The sequence below is a fragment of the Pongo pygmaeus genome, chromosome 3, assembly GCF_028885625.2.
Source record: "Pongo pygmaeus isolate AG05252 chromosome 3, NHGRI_mPonPyg2-v2.0_pri, whole genome shotgun sequence".
In the NCBI taxonomy this organism is placed as follows: Eukaryota; Metazoa; Chordata; class Mammalia; order Primates; family Hominidae; genus Pongo; species Pongo pygmaeus.
In genome coordinates, this window is record NC_072376.2 from 19,642,956 (window position 1) to 19,662,513 (window position 19,558).

At 34.7% G+C, this 19,558-nt stretch overlaps 1 protein-coding gene across 2 annotated transcripts in view; it reads left to right on the top strand.

Annotated features, from left to right (window-relative positions):
* The window catches only part of SLIT2 (slit guidance ligand 2), a 368,435-nt gene that overhangs the window by 292,457 nt on the left and 56,420 nt on the right, over positions 1–19,558 (top strand). For both annotated transcript variants that reach the window (XM_054486451.2, XM_054486452.2), the window contains 5 exons: positions 1,477–1,545; positions 3,932–4,003; positions 4,507–4,578; positions 6,281–6,352; positions 9,251–9,414. In XM_054486451.2, coding sequence (XP_054342426.1) covers positions 1,477–1,545; positions 3,932–4,003; positions 4,507–4,578; positions 6,281–6,352; positions 9,251–9,414 — 449 coding nt within the window. The remainder of the gene's footprint in view (positions 1–1,476; positions 1,546–3,931; positions 4,004–4,506; positions 4,579–6,280; positions 6,353–9,250; positions 9,415–19,558) is intronic.

Below are 19,558 nucleotides of genomic sequence, written 5' to 3' on the forward strand. Positions count from 1 at the left end.
ATCTATTTTACTACAAATTATTAAAAGGTAGTCTTTTTTTCTAAAGAAAGTTTGTTATAGAGATGAGAAAAATATTAACTCATCTGTTGCGAATTCAAGTTTTACCCCCTAGAGAGCTTATTCTTGTAACCTTACCGAGTCAGCAGAATCCTTCTTAGCAGTAACATATATGCATGCATTAGAAGAATTTCATATGTGTATTACATTAAATAATTAAAGACTTTGGCAGAAATTAGTATTATTGGTGGGCTAGTTTGAACAAATGGTATCCATTATTTTTAATCAATTCCATATAACTTCCGCCTTAGATTATTTTACATATAAACATTCATAGCGCACATTCTGAATCTTTTTGACCTTCTGCTGTGTTTTCTGGAATAAAGGGAGAGTGCTGAACTATATAGGGTGATGCTTCCCTCTAGTGGTATCAAGAAAAACTTAAGTATATGAAAGAAAAAAATGGAGAGGGGTCGAAGAAGAAATATCAAGTCAGAAAATTTAGGTAGACATGATGATTCATAACATAGACCCAATTATTTATCAAACATTAATTATATTTTCTTATAACTAGTGCCTTTTATATCATTGTTTTTATTTTGAAATATTAGGAATAAATTATCATCCTAGGCAACTTCTCAGCTACTTCTATATCCAGAAAAAATACCAACTTCAACCTGGAATCTTGAAATGGACCACATTGGGTAGGAGGGGCCACGTGTTCAATGTCCCAGAAGTGTTTGTGGGCACATCTATAGCCAGATGGCCCCAGTTTCTGAATGACATTTGTACCCTTCACCATTTATGTTCTAGGAAAAACAGCCTTGGAAGGAGATGAAATTTATTTTCCTTATTGTGACATAATAGATATAACTTCAGGCATTCGACTATCTTTGTGTCCTGCCAGTTAGCCCAAAGCCTATTTTCTGATTATTCTTCTGATTCTAATAAGAAGGGGAAAGTTTACTTATATATGGTTATTTGATTATTGCTGTTACATATATATATATATGTAACTTAAACCTAATATGTTCAAATCCCCAAATATGCCTTTAATGTGTCCATTGTTATTCACTAAGTGTACTGACATATATTAAGGCAGCAATGAGTGGTCTTGGCCATAGCAGCAAGGTTTTGTTACTAGTTAATGAATTTCATGGTATTGTGTCCACATAAAAACAAGCAAACTGGAGGCTGACCAAAAGTATGGTTAATTGAATGAACCTCCTTGCTCGCACACAGATGGCTAAATGCTGGGCTTGCCTTGTTAGATAAACCACAAAGAACTGGACCCGTGGACAACTCTGCTTTTTTTTTCTTTACTTCTCTTAAATAATAATCCATGCTTGGAACATGACATCTTAAAGCAAAAATTGCCAAGGGGTTCCTTGCCTCAGTTAAGAGTGAAGTACTGTTTACTGATTTTATTCAAGGCCACCATTACTTTGTAATAAGATAATATCGTTCCATTGTTTTTAGGTATCTGGATGGGAACCAATTTACACTGGTTCCCAAGGAACTCTCCAACTACAAACATTTAACACTTATGTGAGTAACATATTGCACTTTTCTTTGACTTACTCTATTTCCAGAAAATGGGGATGGCAAGGGACAGAAGACATAGTGAACCTTTCAGATAATATAAATCATTCACAGTTAGATGCTTCCCTCCTTGCTCGTTGCAGTTCTGGACCCCTGGCTACATCTTCATTGAATATCAATCAGGCGATGGAGTGTCTTAGCAAGAGGTCCTCCTCTATTCAAAAAAGCACAAATACGACAAAGTCTGAGTAGTCAGAGAATTATGAAAATGTACAAACCTGCGGATTTTTATTGATAATGAATATGGGTTATTTTATGACAAACTAAGGAAGGAAAGATAGAAAACGATGTCTTTATTCTTGACTTTGAGCAAAAGATGGTAGGTGGTAATGACTTTCCCAAAAACATAAATGTAGTTTATTATGTTTGTTTCTTATACAAAGCATTATTAAATAAGTTATGGGTTTACAGTATTAAAATGTATTTTAGAAAATCCATATATATTCATGTAGTGTTTAAGTAAACTTGACAAAGATACTAACATTTTGAGTATAAATTTCAAAATTTTGATTTTTTAGCTTAAAATAACATCTCTTTTTTTATTAACGTAAACAACTTTTGACAACCCTTAAGTTGTAAATACAGGAAGATATTTAAATATACAAACATTTGATCTAGTTACATGCACAATGTTTAAAAATTGATACAATCTTTTACATATAATACTGTACTTTTAAAGTAGCCTTATTGGTAATTGAGAAAACTTTTCAGAACACAAAAAATCGGGAAAAAGATAGCAGATATTAATAGAAAGTACCGTATCATTTGTTTAAGTCTATCTGATTTTAGAGTAAATATTAGTAGCGTAAGAAGCAGATTACTAGTGTTCCTAGAATTAGAAGGTTTATTTCTAAGTGAATTCTACAAACCTAAGTAGCAAAAAATATTACATGCTCCAGTGTAAACTAGGTACATTGAAGCTAGTTAAAATTGCTGCTGATCACTTCCCTTGAAAGTATGGGTAAATCAAACACTTTTTAGAAAGTAAATAGGACTTTTTAAATGACAAATGATTAAATAATGGAAAAAGATATCCTCTAAGATGTCTTGTTCTGCTTCTAGTTATTTATTTGATAGCAGCAAGAACTGATTACATACATTTTGTTCTGTTAAATAAACCATTAAATTGCTGCAATTTCTAAAGGGTCACTTTAGCAGAATTGGGTCATTTGTGGGACAGCATGTGAATACTTTCAAGCCAGTTCGAAATGACAAATGAGGATTTGTGGATCCAGCTAGTGACTCATGATACAACTCTAGGCAAGTTACTTCTGCTAATACAGATACTTTTATTTTTAAAATTTAGGAATAGTTCTTCAGCAGTTAAAAATATGAGTATAAAGCTCCTCTCAGATTCTTAACATTTTCACAATTTCGTGGGTCCATTTTACTGACATTTTGATATTTTAATAAAGGAATAGATTATCCTCAGCTTTTCTGTATCTTCCATTTATTCATATATTTTGCATTTTGCTTCAGAAAAAAATTAGTGAATATATTTAGTTATAAATGGTGAATATATATTAGTATTACATATTGTATATATACATTTTAATATATTTTTACATATATAGTGTGTGTATATATACACTATATATATAATGAGAATAAGATCAAGTTCATGAAATGTAAATTACGACCCATAGCACAAACTATACATATAAATAGCCATTTAACATTGGTAAAAATTCAACGTCTCTCCCATTTGCTTAACATTCATTAAACAAATATTTATTGAGGACCTACTGTGTGACCATGACTCAGCCAGGGGCAGGAACACAGACGTTTTTATTGATGGCATTTTGAATGTAATTAATCAGGGGTTCTTTCAGTGATCAAATTTGAGTCTGTGTATCAGTGAACATATGTGTCAATGAGGGTAAAGTATGTGTATCTGATAGGACTTTTGATGATAAGGGTTTATTTCCCACGGGCAAAATTTTGTCTATTGCAAGTCACCTCCAAGGAAGCTCTCTGTAAAATATCAAAAGCCTTATGGAGATGGGAGCAGAGGGATAAGGGAAAATAAACTCTGCTCTGAAGCTGCTACTCTGAAGTGAACCAACCCCTTGCACGTACACTACATGCTAAAGCAATGCATATATATATATATATATATAATCCTAATTTCAAAACAGTGAGGTGTAAATAATCATGAATAACATTGCAGTCTACTCCAGTGGGTCATTCACTGTTTTATTGTTTTCAGATAACAGCTGAATGCTAACAATACTGCTATGACTATGAATAAGAAGACCCTTCTCCTTCTAAGAATCACTAATATTTTCATTTCTGTGGTTAATAGTGTACTCCATTTCTTTTTCTCTTTTAGAGACTTAAGTAACAACAGAATAAGCACGCTTTCTAATCAGAGCTTCAGCAACATGACCCAGCTCCTTACCTTGTGAGTGTGAAAGTGTGGTACTGAGTATTCATTAATTCATTAGACAAAAGGCAGTCTCTAGATGCTGGACATTGCTATTGAACAAGACAGTCTCTACCCTCAAGGAATGTTTCTATTGGGAGAAACAGACAAAACCACAATAGGTGAACAAATGTAGATATTAGAAAAAGTATTGCGTTCCATAAAAAAAAAAAAAACAAAGAATAATTTATGTTTATGGGGGGCTTAGGGGAGATCCCTAAGATAGGGAAAATCCACCTTAGGGAAGGGACAGCTGAGGCACCAAAGTTGGGCAGGAATAGGCAGAGGAAAGCATTCTAGGTTGTATTTAGGAAATAAGTATGTTGTGTTAGGGAGACAACACACAAAAAAATAACAATATATTGTGTTTTAACACTGTCAGTTAATAAGATGCTTTAATAAGCCTTAACTGCTTTATTTTGGAAGTATTTGGCCATTTTTGGAATTCTGAATAAAACAAATTGACATATTTATGCTTTCAGAATTCTTAGTTACAACCGTCTGAGATGTATTCCTCCTCGCACCTTTGATGGATTAAAGTCTCTTCGATTACTGTAAGCATCTTGTATTCAACAAAATATCTCTTTTCTCAGAGATCTGAGTTTGGGGTTGTCTTTTTAAGGATGTAACTGCTTTGTTGATTCTTGGTGCTTGAAGATACATGCATGAGGATTTATTATAAATTAGGAAATAGAAAAATCATTTCTTACAGTATCATTGTCCAACAGCTTTGCTTTGGACAATATAACTTCCTTTTTAGTAATACTGATTGTTGTTATAGTCATTTATTTGATTATATGTAACATTAAGACATATGGTTTATATAGTTTCAATTAACTTTGAAAGAAACTTTCAAAATTAATTTGAGAAACTTTCAAAATTAATTTCTTTAGAAATTACATAGTACATGAAAACATTTTTACTATAAAAATGTACTTTAAAATATGTGAAATAAAACATGATCCTTGATCCTACTCTTCTACCTCAGAATTAACAGTTTGATGTGCTCTCTGGTCCTTTTTCAGATGCATTTTTTTCTATTCTAATAGATGTATGCCCATGGCTATATAGCTTTTAAAAGCCACAAATATTAATAGGATCTGTTTTTGTTCTGCCATTGTCTATTTTTGTTTAACATATGCTTTTGAACATTTCTAATCTATCATATGTATGAATAAAAATATATAAGAATAGAATAGATATATATTTATACATATATATAACTCAACTGTTTAACTGGTAGAGACTGTTCTATTGGTGGGAGGAACCAGAACTGACTCAATTAGCCTCATCTTTACTATGATTTGGTTTAATTTCAAATTTTAATGAGTACTATACAGTACTCTAATGAACATCCTATACATTTCCTCTTGGTGCAAATGTGCTGGCATTTCAGCAAGAATTTAGGGTGTGTGGGAAGGTACTGTCAAGTATATTGGGAGGATTCCAAAAGTAACTGTCTTGTTATTCCCCAAAAAAAGACTTTGTCCATTTAGAAGTTTATTTTTCCACCAGCTATTTAATAGAGTACCTTTTTCAAAACACTCTTGCAAACATTGAATATTATTTATTCTTTTATTTTTGTCTATATGACAGATTGAAAGTTATTCTGCATTCCTGTCTTAATTTGCACTTCCAATTAGTAGAGCATTTGAGTATATTTTATTTGTTTACTAAGCACTTGTGCTTTTTATTCTAATGAGCTTGATCTATCATTTCCCCATTTTCTGTTGGATACTTTATATTTTCCTTATTAATGTAGGTATCTTTATGCATCTACTACTTGACTCTATGCTTGCTGGGATTTTTCTTAATGAAAGAATTAATCCTTATATCTTATATAAGTTGCAAATATATATTATTCTATTTCTTATGTGGAATATTTTATTGTTTGGATATATTTTATGTTGTCAAAAATTTCTGCCTCTTTTCCTTGATGGTTTCTGGATTTTATACTGAGCCTTTGAGAGCCTTCTTCACTCCACATTTATAAAAGGGAGATCTTCTTTATTTTCTTTTAATACATTTTTATTTTTACATTTAATTCTTCATTCTGGAATTTATTTTGCACACATAATGTGAGGTGGAAGTCGTTTGCTTTCTCAGGTATCCAGTTGTACCAAAACTGTTTATTTTATAGACCGTCTTTTCTGCACTGATTTAAAATGTTTATTATAAACTAAAGTCTCAGAATTTCTCTGGAGTCTATGATTTCAGAAATATAGGAAGTTTAATTTTTCTTTTTCTTTCTTTTAGTTCTCTGCATGGAAATGACATTTCTGTTGTGCCTGAAGGTGCTTTCAATGATCTTTCTGCATTATCACATCTGTGAGTACCTAGTTTATGAATATAGGTTTAGGGTCAAACCTTTCCTAATGAGTGATTAGGAGCATTCCTCTGCCAGTTATTTTATTGTAACATCAAAAGATGTAATTGGTTTCATCTTTAAAGAAAATGTGAAGATTTTCAAACGATATGATGCCCTCTACAAGATGGCTTTAATTTTCCCTTCTGGCTCTTAGTTTTCATTAGTCGAATTATCTTTGCTTAGCTAAACATGTCTCTTCTACAAATATGGCTCTCCAACTTTACTAGCCCATGCTTTTTCTCTCATTATTTTCTGATTCTAGAATATCAGCTCCCTTTCAATTGTCTATCCTAACCCTGCTTTTCTAAGTCATATCCCAAGTATCACCTTCTCTATGAAGCCTATCCTGATTTGCTCAAAATGGATTTACTTATTCAACTATGGCACCACGCAAAAATAAATTCAACATGGTTTGAGACTATAGTTTGGAAGTAAGACACAGCCAAATACTTAGATTGGGTGAAATGGCTTTTCCTTTGCGTTTTCTCTGATCACAACTTGTTTGTACCTCCATAGTTTTTGGAAGTACAATATAACCATTTGAAAATATGTGATAATTGGGGTTCAAAAAACTCATTTGGGTCAAATTCCATGATTTTATTATTACTAGGTGTAATGTTAAGATAATGGCAAACTTAGAAGGAAGTTCAGCCAGCAGCCTTAGGATCCAAAGCCTCCTTGGCTGATGCTGAGTTGGGTGCCTGGTGGCAACTATCTGCTTCAGCCTAAATAGCAATGTCAGTTGTGCCCCAGTTCCCTAGAAGAGATTGCCTGCCATATCCTCTCCTGCTTTTGCACTTCTCTCGAAAACCTACAAACTCCAAGAAGATACGAGTTTACAAAATTGAGAAAGGAATAATCATTTTTCACTCCAAAAATATACATATGATTGGAATTTTAAAATTTTCTGCCCAAAAGTCTATGTTTTTACATCTTCTTTGAATTGAATTGAAGATCCAGTAGTCAATCACATTATGTCTGCATTTGCCTTATAGAGTCTGTGTTATCAATTGACGTTTTGTACATCAGTCTATCAGACTGGTGCCTATTAATATTCCTTCCACTAAACTGCTGAAGTCCAGGAAGGCAGGGCCTTTACATTTTCGTGTTTGAGCCAAGAACCTACCTCTAAGCCACTCCTTTACAAACTCCATGGCTGCCACGTGCATGAGCTGCAATATGAAGGAAGCTACTAGCTCAGAGGTGCAGGGCTGCGGTGCCCTCAGGCAGAGAATGCAGGCTGAATGAGGAGGTAGCCGTTCTGCTAGTGTTATGGTCAGGCATCAGAAAAGGCTTCACACGAAAGGTGCTGCTTGAGCTGAGCAGAACTTCCCTTCTTGTTACCAGCCTCCTCCCGCAACAGTGAGAGCAAGTAGAGTCTTCCTTGTTCTGTGCCCTGCTCTGCCTTGCATTTCTTTTTTTTTCTTTATATATATATATATAAAGAAATTTTATATTTTAAATTTTATTATACTTTAAGTTCTAGTGTACATGTGCACAATGTGCAGGTTTGTTTGTGCCTTGTCTTTTACCCCCTAGAGCATAAAGAGCTCTGCTTTTTCACTTTTCCCACTTCCTCCCCTGTCACAGCAAGGACTTAAATGGTGACAGAGATGAGATAAAATGACTAAAAAACATCATTTTGCTCATTTTTAATTTGGAAAGGTTTGAATCTGACATACATATGCAGGTAACATTCACTACATTCTGATTCTTAAACGGGGCATTAAAACTTCCACAGTATCGAGTATTATGATTCCACACACATATTTCAGGGGCTACCTAAAAAAAATCAGATAACTATCCTGACAGTAGACCTACAAGGATTACTAGTTAGAAGCTAATTGTAAATCAGAAGTAAGCAGTTTTTAAATGCCATTGTATGCATCTATGGCTTCAATCCAAGCTTTATAAGGTTATGAGTCCAGGTCTCAGATTCTTAATCTGTAAAGTCAATTGTTAATTAAATGGACCTTATAAAGTTACTATTTAGGATAAAATGAAGTAATTCTTATAAATGGCTTATCCCAGCTCCTGCATATAGTAATAGTGCAATAAATGTTAGCTATTACCTTGATTACTTTCCTGTCACTACTTCTAATGAACAACTGTAAAATGAACGACCTTGAAAAGGGACAGACAGCACCCAGTGCGGGTCCAGCTCAGCTCTGGTGAGCTAGCTCTAGACATCTTCAGTATTTTATGTTCTTTCTTTGTACTTACCTGTCCTTTATCTGCATCATTATTCCCAACCTTTCTTTCTACTTAACTCTAACTATCCTACACAGTTTAGACTTTCTTAACCACTAAGACTCCCAGAAAAGTTAATCTGTTGTTCACCATCATCTTGTAAATACTTCTCCTACATCACTTCTAATGAAACTTCTTTGCATCTGTGAGTATATCCCAATGCTAATGCTAATCTCCTCTGCAGCAGGGGTTCTTTGGAGGTAAGAATAATGCATTATTTATATTTGGGTCCTCAGAACTTTGCATTGTGATTTAAGTCATCAGTAAATAATTGGTGAATGAAGTATTAATGCACTCAGGGTGTGCTTACACTCAATATAAACATGTCTCTGAAAATATTAGGAGACCTTCTAAAGCAACATGAGTGTTAACACCAGTGACAACTCACTAAATCCCAGTGCACATCATTCAGGAAAATGGGGAATCCCCAGTGTCTCTATTTTTTGCTAAATTGTTATCCTCAATAAATCTATGGGGATTTTCTACTGAGCATCACTTTGAATTCTTTTGCCCTTAGGAAATAACAATACTTCCATACTTGTGTGTGTGTGTGTGTGTATGTGTGTGTGTGTGTATGTGTGTGTGCTTTTGTGGTGTTGTTTTTCCAGAGCAATTGGAGCCAACCCTCTTTACTGTGATTGTAACATGCAGTGGTTATCCGACTGGGTGAAGTCGGAATATAAGGAGCCCGGAATTGCTCGTTGTGCTGGTCCTGGAGAAATGGCAGATAAACTTTTACTCACAACTCCCTCCAAAAAATTTACCTGTCAAGGTATGGTTTTTAATCATTTGTATTTCTTTTAAGAATTACTATCTTAAGTGAAAAAGAAAAAGACAACTAATTGTCAATCCAAAGGTATGGTTGAAATGCCCAGTAAATGATTATTTTTTCAGCCCATGCTTGGACAAGACAGAGCAGTTACCTAAGGTGCCCAAGTAAAGAATCAGGCTTTTCAAATAAATCTCAGAAATAGTCCATTGGTAATGACCAAGTTTTCTTGAAAGTGTATCAAAAAATGTAGAGTTCACAATTTCTGGAAATTCCTTTCATAGCCTCTAACAAGTCAAATGTTTTGCTTTTGCCCTGTCTGAACATGTGCCCTGCTCCTAGGGCTGCCAGGGCCCTGTGGCTTCCTCATACCAGGTAAGGAGAAACAGGCCCTTCCCAGTGTTCAGCCCAAACCTTCTGACTCGCCTTATGTGCTGCAGCCTTCCTGTGTTGATGTTCTTGTTTCTTGCTTGTTTGTATCCCTTTATTTTCCCTTTGTTTGATGTATTTGTGAATTTTAAATATTGTCAGAATAACAAATATTATTTTCCTTTTTTATTACAAGAATAATATATGTGCCTAAATAGAAAAATATGAAGAATAAGAAACAATTTATCTTCTGCAAAAAGAAATAAAATTAACCATTAGTCAGCATACCTGGAGATAACCACTACTAAAGTTGTGTAAATATTTCCACTGATGGTAGTCAACTATATGGATTTAGGTTCCTTATAAAAAGTGGGATAAAGTTTACTATTATTCTTAGATTGTGGGGTTTTTGGGGGGCTTTTGTTTTGTTTTGTTTGCTTGTTTGAGACGGAGTTTCCCTCTGTAGCCCGGGCTGGAGTGCAGTGGCACGATCTCAGCTCACTGCAACCTCCACCTCCCGGGTCCCGGTTCAAGCAATTCTCCTGCCTCAACCTCCTGAGTAGCTGGGATTACAGGCATGTGCCAACAGACCCAGCTAATTTTTGTATTTTTAGTAGAGACGGGGTTTCACCATGTTGGCCAGGCTGGTCTTGAACTCCTGACCTCGTGATCCACACTCCCCCCACCCCGGCCTCCCAAAGTGCCTGGATTACAGGTGTGAGCCACCACGCCTGGCCAGATTGTGTATATTTTAAGAAGGTCACTCATCATTATTAGATGGAGGAGAGAAATTCTTGAAAATGTTAAATGTCTAATCAGAAAATGTTGATTAAGCATGTTTTATGTGCAAAACTCAATCCTAGGTGTTATGGAGCATAGAGAACTTTATGGTATGGCCTTGCCTTCCATGATTTGAAAACCTAACTAAAAAGATAAGCTTTCAACATTTGAATATTTATGGAGGAAAAACATACTTAAGTAGGTAATACTGTGCCATGGGTTGCAGTGTGAGCTCTGAAGCCCAGCCTGGCTGGAGCCAAATTCCAGCTTCACTTTTTGGTACGAGATAACTGTAGTTTAATTACTTTACTAGTCTGTGCCTCGGTTTCCTCATTGTAAGCAAAGGTGGTGATGGTTACAGTCTGAAAGGATTTTGTTAAGATTAGATAATATAGATAAAAGACTGCCTCAAACACAGAAACATTCAATATGTTAGCTGCTGATTGTATTGTTATAACATTTCAAAACACCAAAAAAAGGTGATGTAGGACACTTCATGATTTATTAATAAAAAAGTAATTTTCAAATCCTATACACACCCTCAACGTTTTTAATTTGGCCTCTAATGTATTTCATGATGGTAAATGTTTGCAAAAGGTAATTTGCGGCACATTGTAAATATTGACATTTTAAAACAAAACTCATCTGTGATTATTTTTAAATGTATCTGGTGGGATCTAAATATCAGAGCTAATTTTATAAGAGGAAAAAAACAAGATCCTCCATAATATATTGCATTGTTTTTTTCTTAAACTGTATTTTCTCCTTGAATTCCTATTTTCAATACCTCAGAAAATCGTATCATTTTTTGCTCCAAAAAATATGTATATAATTGAAATTTTAAAATTTCCTGCCACCAAAAGGCTGTAAGTTTTTACATCTTCTTTGAATTGAATTATTGCTGTTAATACTAGTGCATCACTGATTGAAACTACATAATTATTTATCAATATTTTATTTTATTTAAAGTTGAAAGTGAAATTTTATTGCAGTGCCTCTCTGGGATTATGTGCATTGATTGCAAGAATTTTTGCAATAATTCTTCCTTTACGATCCTAGATCTTTATTGGGACAGTGTCCCGTGATAAGTTTCTGGTGGGCTGAGAAGTATATCATTCTTTTGTAAAGTGGGAGAGAGATGATTGTCAAAGGGGAGGCAAGGAAGGTGAAACTGGCATAAAACCTTCTACTCAGCACATTATTAGGCAAATTTCATGGGGAAGTTGACAAACTGCAAACTGATTCTGTTACACCTTTCTGTGCCCAGCGATACTCATACTTTATTTTCAATAATGCTAATGCTTATCTGTATTTCTTAAAGTTTATAATTCCCTGCAGCTATTTCTTGAAAAAAGATTATAACAGAAATCTGAGAAAAGTTGCATATTTGTATTCCACTCTTAGAGCATCACAGTTTACACTAATTTGTGAAATGCTCTTGGAAGTCCAAGATAAGTCCCCTGTCTCTCTCTCTCTCTCTCACCTTGGGTATCCCAATTCTCTGAGACCCAACAATACTGAAATTAGGCCAGTCATAACACTACAGTGGTCTCTAAGTGTTCAAGTGAAAGAAAGAGTCTCACATCTCTCACTTTAAATCAAAAGCTAGAAATTATTAACAACAACAACAACAAAAAGTGTAGCAAGGAAGGCCATGTTGAAAGCCGAGAGAGACCCAAAGCTAAGCCTCTTGTGCCGAACAGTAAGCCAAGTTGTGAATACAAAGCAAAAGTTCTTGAAGGAATCAGAAGTGTTATTCCAGCAAACAGACCAATGATAAGAAAATGAAACAGCCTTATTGCTGATATGGAGAAAGTGTTAGTGATCCAAATAGAAGACCAAACCAGCCACAGCATTCCCTTAAACAAAACCCTAACCTAGAGCAAGGCCCCAACTCTCTTTATTTTTATGAAGGCTCAGAGAAGTGAGGAAGCTGTAGAAGAAAAGTTGGAAGCTAGCAGAGGTTGATTCTTGAGGTTTAAGGAAACAAGCCTTCTCTGTAACATGAAAGTGCAAGGTGAAGCTCCAAGTACTGATGTGGAAGCTACAGCAAGTTACCCAGAGGATCTAAGATAATTGATGAAGGTGGTGACACTGTTAAACAACAGATTTTCAATGTAGATGAAACAGACTTTGTTGGAAGCAGATGTCATCTAGGACTTTCATAGCTAAAGAGGAGAAGTCAGTGCCTGGCTTCAAAGTTACAGAGGACAGGCTGACTCTCTTGTTAGGGGCTAAGAAGTTGAAGCCAATGCTCATTTACCATTCTGAAAATCCTAGAGCCCTTGATAATTACAGTAAATCTACTCTGCTTATGCTCTATAAATGGAACAACAGAGCCTAGATGAGAGCACATCTGTTTACAGCATGGTTTCCTGAATATTTTAAGCCCATTCTTGAGACCTATTGCTCAGAATGTTTTGTTTCAAAATATTACTGCTTCTTCACAGTGCACCTAGTCACCCAAGAGCTCTGATGGAAATACACAAGGAGAATGATGTTTATATGCCTGCTGATGCTATATCCATTCTGCAGCCCATGGATAAAGGAATAATTTTGATTTTCAAGTCTTATTTCAGAAATACGTTTTATAAGGCTACAGCAGCTGTACATAGTGGTTCTTCTGATGGATTTGGGCATAGTAAATTGAAATCCTTCTGGAAAAGATTCACCATTCTAGATGACATTAAGAACATTTGTGATTCATGGGAGGAGGGCAAAATATCAGTATTAACAGGAGTTTGGAAGAAGTTGATTCCAATCTGCATAGATGACTTTGAAGAGTTGAAAACTTCAACAGAGTAGGTAACTACAGATGTGGTAGAAATAGCAAGAGATTAGAATTAGAAGTGGAGCCTGAAGATGTGACTGAATTGCTGCAATCTCGTGATAAAACTTCAATGAATAGGGAGATGCTTCTTATGGATGAGCAAACAAAGTGGTTTATTGAGATGAAGTCCACTCCTGGTGAAGATGCTGTGAACATTGTTGAAATAGCCACAAAGGATTTAAAATATTATATAAACTTAGTTGATAACACAATGGCAGAGTTTGAGAGGATTGACTCCAATTTTGAAAAAATGTTCTACTGTGGATAAAAGGCTATCAAACAGCATCACGTACTACAGAGAAATATCTGGTGAAAGGAAGAGTCAATTGAGGCAGCAAAATTCATTGTTGTCTTATTTTAAGAAATTGCTACAGCCACCCCAACCTTCAGCAACCATTACCCTGATCACTCTCACCAGCCACTAACTCCAAGGAGAGAACCTTGGCTAGCAAAAAGATTACAACTAACTGAAGGCTCAGATGATCATTCACATTTTTTAGCAATAAAATATTTTATAATTAAGGTATTGCATTTCAACACACATTTAATATATAATAGTATAGTTAAAAATAACTTTTATATGCACTGACAAACCAAAAAATTTGTTTGACTGTCTTTATTGCAATATTCACTTTATTGCGGTAGTCTGGAACCAAACCCACAATATCTCCAAGGTCTGCCTGTACATACATTCATACCTACATACATCTTTGTGTAACTCAGTATTTATCTGACTAACTTGAGCTTTTTTTTCATTTAATGACTATAGAATCTCATGTACTTAATGTAGCATGAATGGAAATATGTTTGAGGGAAAATTAGCTCTTTTCAGCACTGCCCGATACAACTTTCTATAGTATTAGAAATGTTCCAAACCTGCACTATTCAATATGGTAGCCACTAGTTACATAGGGTTATAGAGCACTTACAATATGGCTAATGCAATTGAGAAAAATAATTGTTATTTTATTTTATTTACATTTAAACTGAAATATACATGCATGTCTAGTGGCTACCATAGTGGATAGTGTAGTTGCTACAAGAACTCAGAGGGATAATTTGTGTAAAAGAAGGAGGGCTGTGAAAGGTTGAATGACATAAGTGGACAAGCAGACAAGTGTGAGGATAATGCTACAGGTGGGCCTAACTATGGGAGCAGAGCTTGCACTGTAGGAAACTTCTGGACCTGTTCCAGGGCCACCAAAAACAGTTGAGCTGAAACTTGTTAATTGTCAGATGATATAAAGCCTAAATTTGTCATTTCAACTGTGGAAGTTCAGTTTAATATTCACTAAACCGTAAGATCAATAGATTGCACGTATTTCAAGGTATACCTTAAATAGCAAACAGCATGGGTGTAAGCCAGTTGGCAAGCAGTGTAGACATTCAAGACTCAATCAATATAGTCGCAGTTACGTTTAGAAGACTTTAAAGTTTACTCAGTTTTTCTGTAACTGAATTTTAGAGTGATAGGCACTGAAACTTACAGTGCCCTTTGCCAGCATTTGTCTCAGCATTTGTCAAACTATTTTGAAGTTTCATTGTCCTATTAATGAAGACTCTGCTAGTTCAAGGTTTATGACAGTTTAGACTGGATCGTTGCCAATACTACTACCACTACAAATAACAATAATAGCTAAGTTCCATTGAGTAGTTTACCTAATGCTGAGTACTTTACATAGATTTTTATCTCTTTTAATCTTTCCACCATTCTTATAGTGAAAACTATCATTTCCCCATTTGAGATATGAAAATATTGTATTTTAGAGTTATTAAGCAATTTTTAAAAAACATTCAGCTGCTGATTGGAGTCAGAATTTGAACCTTGACTCTGATTCCAAAGCTTACTGCTTAAGTGTATTTTATAGTTTTTAATAAAAGTATTTTCAAAATAAATTTTCAGTGTAAATAGGATTGCCACCCTATTATTGAAACATACTTAGAAAATGAAAATTCTGAATTACCCTCAAAAGCTTTACTAGAAATATTTACTTGTAAAAATGGATTGGTAGAAGGCCAAGTATTTTAATCTATTAATTAAAATAATTCAAGGAAATCCACTGAGTACTATACTATTAAGCATATGTGCTTTATGAGTTTTAAAGCAACAAAATCATGTTTCTTTAAATGTTTTATAATTGAGGTTTACATATTTTAACTTTCCCTCTAGTTATGCCAGTCTAATGTTTTTTTATTTTATTCATGAAAATTATATAAGTACAAACTCTCAATATTAAGGTTTGTCAATGTAGAATTTCAAAATGTAGCAGGAAGACAAATATTTTTAATTGAATGCATGTTTACATAGCTATATTTAAATACAATTTAAATGTTTCTTTCTGCTAGAGGATGCCATGCCATGCTGTTATTTTGAGTCATTAATTATTTTAATAAAGAAAAAAGTGTTTTCTTTGTGGTAAACTCTCATCGTTTTGATGCATAACAGAAATAAATGAACAGGAAGAAATTGATTATCAGATCATATTTAATTAATACCCAGATAGAGCATCCCTGAGTGGAAAGCAGATGGCCATGACTTGTCTTTATAACCCAAATGTCCTGTCCTCATCTTTTAAATATAAGATGACGTTAGAGTGATTAAGCCGTCTGCAATAAAACAGTTTTTGTCCTCTCCAGATAGTCATTGAGAAAGTCAGTGTGGAAAGTGGAACATTGTTAATTTCTAATATTCCCTTTATTTCTCTTGGTTCAGGAAGTTTTAGCTATGGAGGCAACTAAATTATTATTTTTTTATTTGAAAGACATTTATTAAATAATTACATATGCTAACAAGTGAACAGACTAATGGAGATGACTTACATGTGCCGAAGAGTGAACAGACTAATGGAGATGAATGATATATTTATTCATTCATTAAACAAATATTATTCAAGTTCGTACAATGTTCAAGGCACTGTGTCTAGGTGGTAAGAATACAACGATAAACAATTCGGAGTAAAACCTCTGTCCTCATGGACCTGATATTCTACTGATAGATACTTTTAAATAGATAATTCTAAAAAATGGTATGGAAGTCTGGTGATAGAAATATGTATAAGATGCTAATAATATATCCATACCGAATGACTATGGAATTGTAACTGATACTGTCAGGTCCAAGAGGCCAACAGGAAATTCTTCTTTTGAATCAAATGGAATATAACACAAAGAGGGGAGGAGGCCCAAAAGGGGAGGGGTCTGGTAGCCATGAGCTCAAAAGAAAGGCCGGGATATGGTGCTGAATGTACCTCATTACTTCATTTGTAAAGGCCAGCTGAAGGATCAAAGAAACCTGAAACATTGGCATAACACACGATAATCAACATTTAGCATGCTGTGGTTGATCTCTTCCTCTAATTTTATATGTTAGGAATCCTCTAGATTCTGGAATTCCTGTGAAAAATTTCAGAATTCTCAGCAATAATATTGTAATATTATTGTTTTTCTTAGCAAGATCGACATTTTCCATTTTGGATGAGTTTTTGATAGGCTTGAGTGAGAGCTTTTGTTCTGTGTCTTAAAATTATTGATATTGTCCTTAGTCGTTGAATTAAGTATGAAGGTGATTAAATAATTGAGCCCAACCTAAAGCAATGAAAAATTCGGTTTTGAAGCATTATTTAGATCAGTTTTGAAGCATCATTTAGAATAATAATTATTCAAAACTGATCAGTTAGATCAGTTTTGAAGCATTATTTAGAACTTGGTCGAATCTTTTTTACATTTTCAGATTTAGTATTACTAGTACATAGTTGTATCTTGGAAATTACCTTAGATTTTGGAGGTTTTGATTTGCTCATTGGCTAAAGAGAACATTCAGGTTTGGATATGGTAATCTGCTAAACGTACCATTTAAAAAAGAGGGGGCTCTTTTATTATACTTTTTAAAACTTGAAACACTGAGAAAAACTTAACAGATATTTATTTTAATAGGTAAAGAGAACTAGCAATTAATGCTCTGTTCTTATATGTTTTACATTCATATTCTCTCCAATGCAAAGATTTTATAAAATAATTATTGCCCTTTCCATTTAATTTTGGCTCAGGAAGTTCATTTAGTAGCACAAAGTCACATGTAAGTGTTGCGAATGGCCAAGCCTGGTAATCCAAAAGGTGTGGTAATTTAGCCTTTGTGTTTTTAGCTAATGATTTTTGCAATGCAAATTTACAGGATTTTAACCTCTGTCATCTGGAGATCGTCTCCACCCCTCCACTGAAACTAGAACCAGTATCTCCTATCTTGCCAATTTCAGTGGCTTCTTTTTACTTATATTTATTTGCTCTCTTTACATCTTCGACACTGGTGGCCACTTCTCCGTCCTCTACAATCTCTTGGCTTCCTCATTCCTTTTATTTTTTCACCCACTTTTTCATGTAGACATGTGGCGTTCTATCTTTAGCCCTATTAAATTATCAGTAGACTTCAATCCATGCCTTTAAATTTCTAGCCATGGCTTTTCTTAAGAACTTCACATTCATATTGCCATTCACTTAGTGGATTCTTCTCCCTTGATGGCTTGCAGATACTTAAAACACATATTCTAAGACATACATTTTCATTCCCCACATCCACTCTCTAATTGATACATGTATGTCTCTACTGCTAAACTGTAAGTTTTTGCAGAAATTCAGGCGTTTCACTTGTCTTTGGTCTCTTAAAATCTGGCCTAGTCCCTGGCACAATGTAGATGCTCAGTAAATATTTGATAAATTAATGATGGAATGTTGTTAACAAATATGCATTTGGTATTATTAATAACACTAGAGAAATGCCAGAATGTAATTGCAAGTGGAGTGTAAAAGCATTGGTTTTAAATAAAAACCTTCTTTTGGTTAATTATACCCAACATCAAATATCCCCAGGATGTTTTCCTGAGTTGCCTTTGATGTACTTCTGGCTTGATACAAGGGCAGTGCTAGAGTATTTTGCTATTTGACCCATGTTTCCAAGGGATGCCAGAATGAAGGCAGATTCTAGAATATAGCTAGAAGTTTTTGTCTGGAGCTTTTGGTAATAAATCAAAATGAGATACAGTACTCACTGGGTAGCAATAGTGGTGTCAGGTGCATAACTAGTGATTTTAGTCAAGTAAGCTAGTCTGCCTACAGGCTTTAATGGATCCGAGGTCCAACAGTTCTTCCATTAAAGATTAAAGTAACTGACAGAGACAGATTGTTAACCAAACTTTCTTCTCATTTTCCCTTTGAATTATTAAGCTAACCACACCTCCACACCTCCACCCTCCACCCATATAGCTAATACTATAGTGCTCTCTTAATCAAAACCAAATCTTAAATCAATCCAGTTCGCCTCGACTGTTCTCCTTCATTTCAGTGACGTTAGTAAACATCTTTACCCCTGAAGCTACATTTCCTTTCCCCTCCATGGCACACATCTCATGAAAGCTAATTTGTTAACAATGTGTTAACATTTCTTGGAACCAATTAGCTTTAGAAAGGAGAAAAGCTTAAAGATAGCACTTCTTTACCAAGCAGCAATGAAAGAACAAAGAGAACCTCTTCTGTTTCTTAAAGGTGTACTATTATTTCCAGTGCTTGTCGACACCTAATTTGTAAATCACAGTTGCATTCCTTAACAGCTTAAAGTCATTAACTCTCAGTGTTGTACCCGGTGCCCACTTCTGTTTCCCATGGGTTTCATAATAGTCCCTGTAGTTTCCCCAAATTTGAGCAGCTCCTAGCATATATAGAAGCCTCTCAGGGAGCCTGTGATGAATAGATAAACAGCAAGATCTAATTTGCCTTTGTCTGTGTTGAAATTTGGACAAACAAGAAAATGACTGCTTTTCTCCTTTTAAATAAAACACTTTTTGTTCCTCCTACCTACTCCAACTCTCTGGAAGTCTAAGAGTGTCAGTACTTGCCATAATTTTGTATTTGATCTCACTAGGTTCCCTGCTTGACATTCATTGACATCTTAAAACAACCTATTGGAATGGCTGCCGTTATCCTAATACCACACACTTAAGTAGTAAATCTGGGTTTAACCTGGGTTGGTGGATTTCAGATCCTATGCCCAAGATTGCTACATATTATGGACATCTTTTCACCTAGGACTAATCGAGTGTGGAAAATTCTGCCAAGTGTTGGCTTGCTTGTGGAGAGGGGTGCTTCTTCTCCCCCATTTTATGCTGACTTTATTTGGCA